The sequence below is a fragment of the Aquila chrysaetos genome, chromosome 6 (genome assembly GCF_900496995.4).
Source record: "Aquila chrysaetos chrysaetos chromosome 6, bAquChr1.4, whole genome shotgun sequence".
NCBI lineage: Eukaryota > Metazoa > Chordata > Aves > Accipitriformes > Accipitridae > Aquila > Aquila chrysaetos.
In genome coordinates this window covers 24,040,174-24,047,712 of record NC_044009.1, presented here as the reverse complement: position 1 = coordinate 24,047,712, position 7,539 = coordinate 24,040,174, and the positions used below count along the sequence as shown (strand labels likewise).

Here is a 7,539-nt window from a genome sequence, read left to right as displayed (position 1 = left end):
AAAAGAATGGGGTAACACAGATCCCTGGGCAGTCAGTAGGTCAGCTGGTGAACCTGATTCTTCTGACACTGCTGCACTTTGAAGCTCTTTGTCCATAAGATAGAGAGCTGATTTCATACTCTGTGTCTTAATATTAATCAAACATGACTTCAGTTGCAATGACATTTTAGAAGTTTGTTCCCTTGCAGAATGACATGTTTCAGGGGTGGTTTCACAATCTCGCAGCATGTTCACGTCTTACCTGGTCACTTCCCTGTGACTTGGATCTTCTTCCTAGGGTGAGTATTTTGTTTCTCAAGAGACTATTTATGCATTGCCCCACTACTCAGGGACCCGTGCCCAAACACATCCTCTCTACAGATGAGTTCACGTCATCTGTTACAAAACAGGACCAACGCAGCGGAAACCACCCGAAGAAGAATCATGCTGACTTCTTTAGTGCCTGCATGAACAGGGTGACAGAAAGTGCTTGGGCAGGGTGTTGGTGTAATTGCCAACCAGCCGCTGAAGCATTACCATGCATCATCTCATACCAGAGCAGAAGGTCACCTGGGACCAGTCAGTCAGGACACTGGAGTTTGCAGGTGTCATCGCAGAGGGCTGCTCTCTGTGTGCTCACTCACCGGGCAGTTACGTCCCTGCTACTTCTGCCCTGCACATCCAGTGTGGCTCAGTCCTGACAATCTCCCTGAAGCCAAGTGTGATGGGAACATAAAAAGCTGCGAAGCCCAGCCTGGGACAATGGAAGGCACTGCTCACTGCCTGGGTGCTGGTGGGCGTTAGCACAGCCCAGAGGGAACGGGCTGTAGGTTTCAGCCGACTTACGTTCTCGTGGTTGGTGCCTGCCCCTAAACACTGTAGCTTAAAAAGCAACCAGAACTAACGTGCTTGAGGTTGTGGCCTAACCACAGTATTCCTGGGTCTGGTCTCCTGAATCTAAAGGAGCGCGCACACCCCAGTAGCAGTCAGAGGAGAAGGTGTCCCCTTGAGGGGGTGCCACTTGCTGAGCTGGGGAGGGGCCACCAAGAGCTCAGCTCTGCAGGTCAGGGGCAAGGCACTCACCTGAGTGGCCAGTGTCATCTCATGCTTTTCTCCACAAGTATTTACTTACAGGCAGCAGCATTGCTTCAGCCTTCAAACATACTCCCTCGGGTTTGCACACAGCTGCTGTGTGCAACAGCAACAGAGCAAAAGAAGCCAGGCCTGGTCTCTTCCAGCACCTGCCTGCTCTGGGACGAAGGCTATGGGCTGTAACAGGAGCAATGGGTAAACAGACACTGAAAGCTGCTAAACAATTAGAAAGAGATGCAATTAAACTGATTTGTTGTAAAAGTACAAAACTTTTACTATGGTCAAAGCAAGGCCTGGAGCAAAGCCTCCGTCTTAAAAGTGTGTAGGTTGCTGCACTAGGCTTTATTCTGTCCTACACTTCATTGCATGCTTTTTAAGCGTGGTCCTACTATGGCAACAGCGCAAGCTGCTAAAGCTCCCAGTATTGCAAGCTGCAGCCTCTTGTGAGGGCCGAGCACAGTCAGGTAGCAGGCTTTTCCCACAGACCAAGTCACATGCACTCACAAGCCCAAGCGCCAGCGTGCTGCTTTCTGCCAGCTCCAGCCCGGAGGGAGCCTAATACACAGTGAGCACAGACGAGCTCGGAGACAAGGAAAGACCAGTGGGGAGGACGAGGAGTGGTCAGAACTTACAGCCAAGCTCCAAAAACTGGAGCTAGAGGGAGTGGGGAGAGCTCGTAATTTTTTTCAACCATTGCTCACCCAGTTGATAGGACAGAAGCAGCCATGTCTGGCACATTAAAGCTCATATCGTGTTCTGTTTTTAATTAAAGGTGCTGTCTTCCTTCCCTCGAAGGGACTTCAACTCTAGTTCCAGATGGCAAATCCCCAGCCAGCTGCGTAAGTGCTGTTTTAGTGACACCATGTGGCTTCTGAGAATACTGTTGTAAACAAGTGTTTCAGAGCAGCAACTCTCAAGCTGAGTCCAGAGCCAAGCAAGGAACTTAGCTGAAAACATGCGAAAGATGCACCAGGGATGAAGCACGAGACCTTCGGGCCTCATTCATGACAGCTGTAATGATAAATGTGTCCTTTCCAGATTACAGTCTGCACATCACTTCTGGACCACAGTCCCTCTGCATCTTTTCCAGTTAGGATGTTTGATGGAAGCAGAAGTGATGAAGAACTCCTAACATCCATGGCCCTGCTGGTGTTTGCTGTTGCCAGTGCCAAAGACATGCACACACGTAAAGCCTGAACCTGACCTGAGGCTTTGTAAGTTAAGTTTAAAGAAAAAACAAGTTCCACATCCACCAAAAAAAATGTACTATCGCAATGCCTGCATTTAGAAGCGTAGCCATCTTCTGTTAGCCCATTGTTTTCACCAGTTTCAGTCTTCCACCACTAGAAAGAGAAGGAAGTCTGCTGCTGCTGGTGCAAGACAGATTCCAGGCTGCAGCATTTTTCACACAGGATCGTGTGGAATAAACACACAGAGGTGTTTTTACAAGCTCAAGGTATGAAATCAGTTACTTAGAACAGCATCTAACTACCACTGTGCAGAGAAAGCATGCCGAAATCTAGACACTGCCCCAAGGTCTAAGTAATACAAGAATAAGTACTCGCCTAGCTACAAAGCCTTTACAGCAGCACCCTCCTCTCCTAAATAACAGCTCTCAGAGACAGAGTGAGCCACAAAAAAGGCAGAAAGTACATTATTTAACGGTAGTTTGAGAGTCAAGGACTGGCACAGGTGCATGTGTATCTGCTCCAAGGAGCCTTATCTGTACGAGGGGAAGTTATCTTGTTAGGGACAACCCAAGAACCATGACTGCTTCAGTACTGCAGGCATAGCCTCCATGCTTGCAAGTCAGGTAAAAACACCGCTGATTGATAGTTCTAAGTTGGCTTACTCTGCCATACTAGTTCCCAAAACAGGCACCACCCTTGTTCTTTGTTTCCCCATGGCTCTTCAATTCAGCAGTGACAGCAATAGAACAACTTTATAGCAGCTGCCTTTGTTGGTTTTGCCCTTCAAGTGACTTCTTTTACCGCAATTTTTAAGATGCAGAAGGCCTGAAGAGTTAAAGCATTTAGCGCTGGAGTCTTAGCTTATATTTCATCCACTTTTACTTTTCTAGAGTTAAAGTGATAACAGGGGGGAAAAAAACACTCTAAGTTTCCCACAGAAATTAATTGTGGTTTGATTTTAAACAGCAGATCTTTTGATGACATTTTTGATGCCTGGAGATTTCTGCATCTTAATCAGCTTCAAAAATTATGTTTGATAAAAAGTCAGTGGAAGACCTTATACAACTCTACTGAGAAATGAAGCAGAGGTTCGTTCAATATGCAGAACAGAAGTACAATCTTTGCTGCATAAGACCAAGTGATCAGACAAGACCATCAGAACAAGAAGCCAGTGAAATAACACAACAGCAATTATATGCTTAGGAACAAGTGTATTGAGTAGAAACAAGGTGAGGATTGAACAGCATCGGTAATTTACTAACAAAGCACAGAGTCAAAAGTCATCCTTGCGACTACCCCTCTGTGCTTTGTAGATATGAACATCCTTACTGGAATCATAGTGGACCTCATATACAGAGAAATGGCCCCTCAGCATCTTCAAGAATTTGTGATCCCGTTCATAGCGGATACGACAGGAAAGAAGAATCACAGTTTGCTCTGAGCACAGGTGCTCCAGCGTCTGAAGCAGTTCTGCAAAAGTTTCTTCCAGATACACGATGTCTGCACCCAGGATGAAGTCAAATGCTCCTGGAGGGAAGTTACCCAGGTCTTTTCCCCACGTCAGTTCCTTCACCACAGCTCTCGGACGTAGTTCAGAAGGTAAGTTAGCCTGTACGTTTGACTCCAGGAACTCCAGTGCTGCCGCCCTGTCTGTGATGGTAACACGAGCACCTAAGTGATACAGGAGTATATGTCTCAGACATATAATCAATGTCCATAAATATAGCATTTGGAATACAGTGCTCTAAGAGGCTCCTTATTTCCTGTTAAACTTTAACAATTCCCCTGAGCTGCCTGATTAAAAACAAACAAAAGAACAAAACAAGCAAAAAGCCCACTATCTACATACAGCCTACCCTTCATCAGTCACTTAACAATATAAAGTATACTCCACATGAAGATTAAGTTGGGTAGGGAAGAAAAAGTGTTTTCTGGAGCTTCTTCTTAGTGCGTCAAAGTAGAGAAGTTACTTTCTGCCTTTCCATAGGTGACAGAGTAAGTTACAGGGATTGTTACAATTCTGTATTTGTTCAGTATGAGAGAGGCAGCTAGAGAGCCTCTTTCACAGGTCAGACAAAAGTTATGCCTGTGTGATGTTGCACGGCGTGATTGTATTTTGTCAAACTGCTTTGTTTTTATTATTTCAATAGGCACCTTCCACAGCCACTGGAGCTTTGAATTACAAAGTTAACCTGGGACAGTTAGCGCAAATTTAACATAGTACCCAGTCCCTGCCTCAGCCACAGACAGATCACAGGCAAATCACTTCATTTCTCCAGACCTTGCTTTCCCTGTCTGTAAGATAGACTAACAAGGCTTACGCAAGCTCAGAGAGTGGTTTCTGTCTGTAGCTTTTATGAGCACAAGTGGAAAACTAAGCACAGCACTTGCTCCCTGGGGGAGAATAGCTACAGAACTTGATGCTGCTGAGCTGAGTGCCATGGTAACAGGCGTCAGCCTTAACAGGGTCCCACCGTAAAGTAAACTGCAGTGGCACCATCGCTACAATAAATAACGCAGCAGGCTCTGAAGTCTAACAAGAAAGGAGGATGACTCAGACAGGAAACATCACAGTTCACGTATGTAGCTTTGGTGTTAACTTCTACCAGGCATGTAGATGTTAAAGTGCCAGTTTTACTACAGTTGTAAATTGCTTTAAACAAACAAAAAAACGCCCTTACCTAATAATGTGGCCACTATTCCCAGCAATCCAGTTCCAGCTCCCAGCTCGATCACAGACCGATCCCCGAGATCAATGCCTCCCGTCTCCAGATAAGCACACAAGACAACAGCCTAAACCAAGAGACAAGGGCAATTAAGCACAGGGCTCATTTCAGTCATACCGAACACTGGATTTCTGATTTACACTGAGAGAGAAGGTTATGGGAAGGATCAGGCACTTCAGGTCTGTAGTAAGACTTTGTTCAGCTCTCCTCCACGTCTTGTGTGCACGTGTGGTCTTTTTATGAGTTTTACATAAGACTCTTATAGGCAAAAGCAAAAAAGAACCACGGAGACTACAACTCAGATGTAGCAACACTGCTTCATGAATCCCCCAAACATAACAGGAGGCAGAAAGAGTTGCATTTGGAAAGGAAAAGCTGGGGCATGTCAAACACCGGTGAAGGAACACAGTATTGCAGAAGTGCAAGATAAGGTTTCACAGTATCTTGCGTGGTATTTCAGAAGGTTTCTGCCCAACACTGGCATGCCATCAGGAGGGACATAGGGAGAGTAAAGTAATAACACTTCTATCTGTTTGTATCTAACGTGTGTTGTATTTTACAGAAATCTTGACAAGGAGCGCTCTCCATAGCAAGTTCTGTCAAAGACGATGTCAGGGAAGACTAACAGCCCTGTGCACCAATTCATTTCAGGAGTTTGCTAACATTGCTACGCTTGTTCTTTAAAGCTAGAGGTAAAAGTGCAATCTGTGTGTGGACAGAGACCTGACCGACGGGAAGCCCTTGGATTCCCACAGCGATACTGCGACCGACTGCCCTGCAGCCTCGGGCCCGCCACAAACCCCTCTGTTTCAGACGGCTCTTATCCCCAAGATAAGTCTATCAGCAGTCCTCGACGCTACAAGCAGCAGGTCTGTACTGTGCTCTGAAGGGCGTTAAGCAAACATCACCGGCCACTGTTAAGAAATGGGTGAGAGTTCTGTCAGTTACCCAGACTACCTCCTGTATTTGGCACTGGCTGTGCAGGGTTTAAGGTGACCTGTTTCCCCTGCAGCCCTCCAGGATCTCTTATGAGAAAAAAAAAAAAAAAAAGGTAAAGCAGAGTTTAACGTTTTCTTTTTGTAAAAAAAACCCAAACAACCCTTACAGGAAAAAAGCCTTCCCTTAACAACTCAATGTTAAACAATTTTCTAAGGTGGTTCTGAAAGCTGGGGCAAGCGCTACCGGCAGCCGCCACCAAGCACAGAAATACTTCGTTTGGTGCGAGCACCTACCGCATCCCAGACCACCGCCGCCACCCCCAGCCGCCGCCAGTCCTGCCTGAGGCGGATGGTGTGGCTGGCGAAGCGGTAAGTGGCCGACGGGCTGTGCAGCTGCCGCGCTCCCCAGCCAGCCCCCTCCTCGTAGGGCACCAAGGCCATCCCGCCGCCGGCCGAGCGCCTCCCCGCCTCGCCGATCCCGCGGCCTCCGCGCCCGCCGGGCAGGAGCCAGCCCCGCCGGCCGGGCCCTCCGCGAGCGCCTCGCTCCCCCGCCGGCCCGGCCTGGCCGCCGCCGGGGCCGGGGCCGGGGCCGCTCCGCCCCGCGCCGCCGCCCGAGGCCTGGCCGAAGGCGGGGGAAGGCCCGGCCCCTCGCCGCCCGGCCCGGCCGCTACTCACGCGTCGCAGGCCCTGGGGGCCGCCGCGGAGCGGCCGGCCCGGCCCCCAGCGCCGCGGCCGGGGGCGGGTGCGGCCTCCCCGCTGGGGAACGGCGGCGGGGCCGGCGGCGCTCAGCGGCCTCCCCCGGCGAGCCGGGGAGGGCGATCAAATGACGGGTGAAGAGGGCTAGGGCTGCGGCTGCGGCTGCGGCTGGGGCTGGGGGGGCTCCCGAGCGCTCCTGCCGCTCAGCCACGGCGGGAGAGCGGGGCGGGGCGGGGGGGGAGCGGCCAGGCAAGGCAGAACGCAAGCCGTGGCCGTCCGCAGGGCGATGCCGGCGGCCCGGGGCTGGTGCCGGCCACCGCGGGCTCTCGGCAGCGTGGTGTGTGGCACTGGGAAGCTGCTGGCTGGGTAAGGGCTGTGCCTGCGCCCGTCCCTGGGAGGTCCTCGGGGCACCCCGGAGGGGACAAGCGCCACGCTGCTTCCCGCGGGAGGCTGGGGACGGCGACGGGGACGGGGACGGGGGGGGCTTCTCGCATTTTCAGACCTACGTGCCACGCAAAAAGTTACGAGGTGCAAAACGCTCTGTGGGACATTCTCTGCTGTCCCCGCAGCCTCTCTGTGCTTCCGGCTCATGGCTTTTGTTGCGGGGGGGTTTGGAAGGCAGCGCAAAGGGAAGGCGTTTGTCCAGCCCACCGGCCTCGTCCTCCACTGCTGCCGCAGTGAACACTGTCTCTGCAAGCGCTCATCACCAGCCTGGAAGCGGTCCCCCAATAACTGGGTAACCATCGCAGAAACACAACTCTTCTTGAGCACCTCGGTCAGAGCGTTGACCAAGGCAGTAAAGCCAAAGTTGCTCTCAGCTGGTGGTGTGGCGGTACCGCTCCTGCGGCATTGTTTGTGCATGGGCTTCTCTTTACCTTTGGCTCCATTTAATCTCTCGTTTGGCAAAACAACACAGTG

General features: G+C 50.6%; 1 protein-coding gene across 3 annotated transcripts; it reads right to left on the bottom strand.

Moving 5' to 3' along the window:
• Positions 1–3,455: 3,455 nt before the first annotated feature.
• On the bottom strand, positions 3,456–6,536 carry METTL21A (methyltransferase like 21A). 3 transcript variants are annotated; one of them, XM_030018798.2, is made up of 3 exons: positions 6,220–6,536; positions 4,943–5,054; positions 3,456–4,005 (listed from the first exon to the last, which is right to left on the bottom strand). In XM_030018798.2, exons 1-3 carry the CDS (start codon positions 6,364–6,366, stop codon positions 3,866–3,868), a joined length of 399 nt encoding a protein of 132 aa, XP_029874658.1. In that variant the 5' UTR covers positions 6,367–6,536; the 3' UTR covers positions 3,456–3,865. The 3 variants fall into 3 exon arrangements, with proteins under 3 accessions (XP_029874658.1, XP_029874657.1, XP_029874656.1); XM_030018797.2 differs by having other exon boundaries at positions 3,456–3,911; positions 6,220–6,528; XM_030018796.2 differs by having other exon boundaries at positions 3,456–3,932; positions 6,220–6,514.
• Between the last annotated feature and the right edge of the window lie 1,003 nt (positions 6,537–7,539).

What these genes read in the sequence shown, in the direction of transcription:
- METTL21A (XM_030018796.2), bottom strand. Translation starts at nt 6,366, where the DNA reads ATGGCCTTGGTGCCCTACGAGGAGGGGGCTGGCTGGGGAGCGCGGCAG. An exon ending in CGGCGGTGGTCTGGGATGCG is followed by an intron (nt 5,055 to 6,219) that starts GTAGGTGCTCGC and finishes CTCTTGGTTTAG; the next exon opens with GCTGTTGTCTTGTGTGCTTA. An exon ending in AATAGTGGCCACATTATTAG is followed by an intron (nt 3,933 to 4,942) that starts GTAAGGGCGTTT and finishes TGTATCACTTAG; the next exon opens with GTGCTCGTGTTACCATCACA.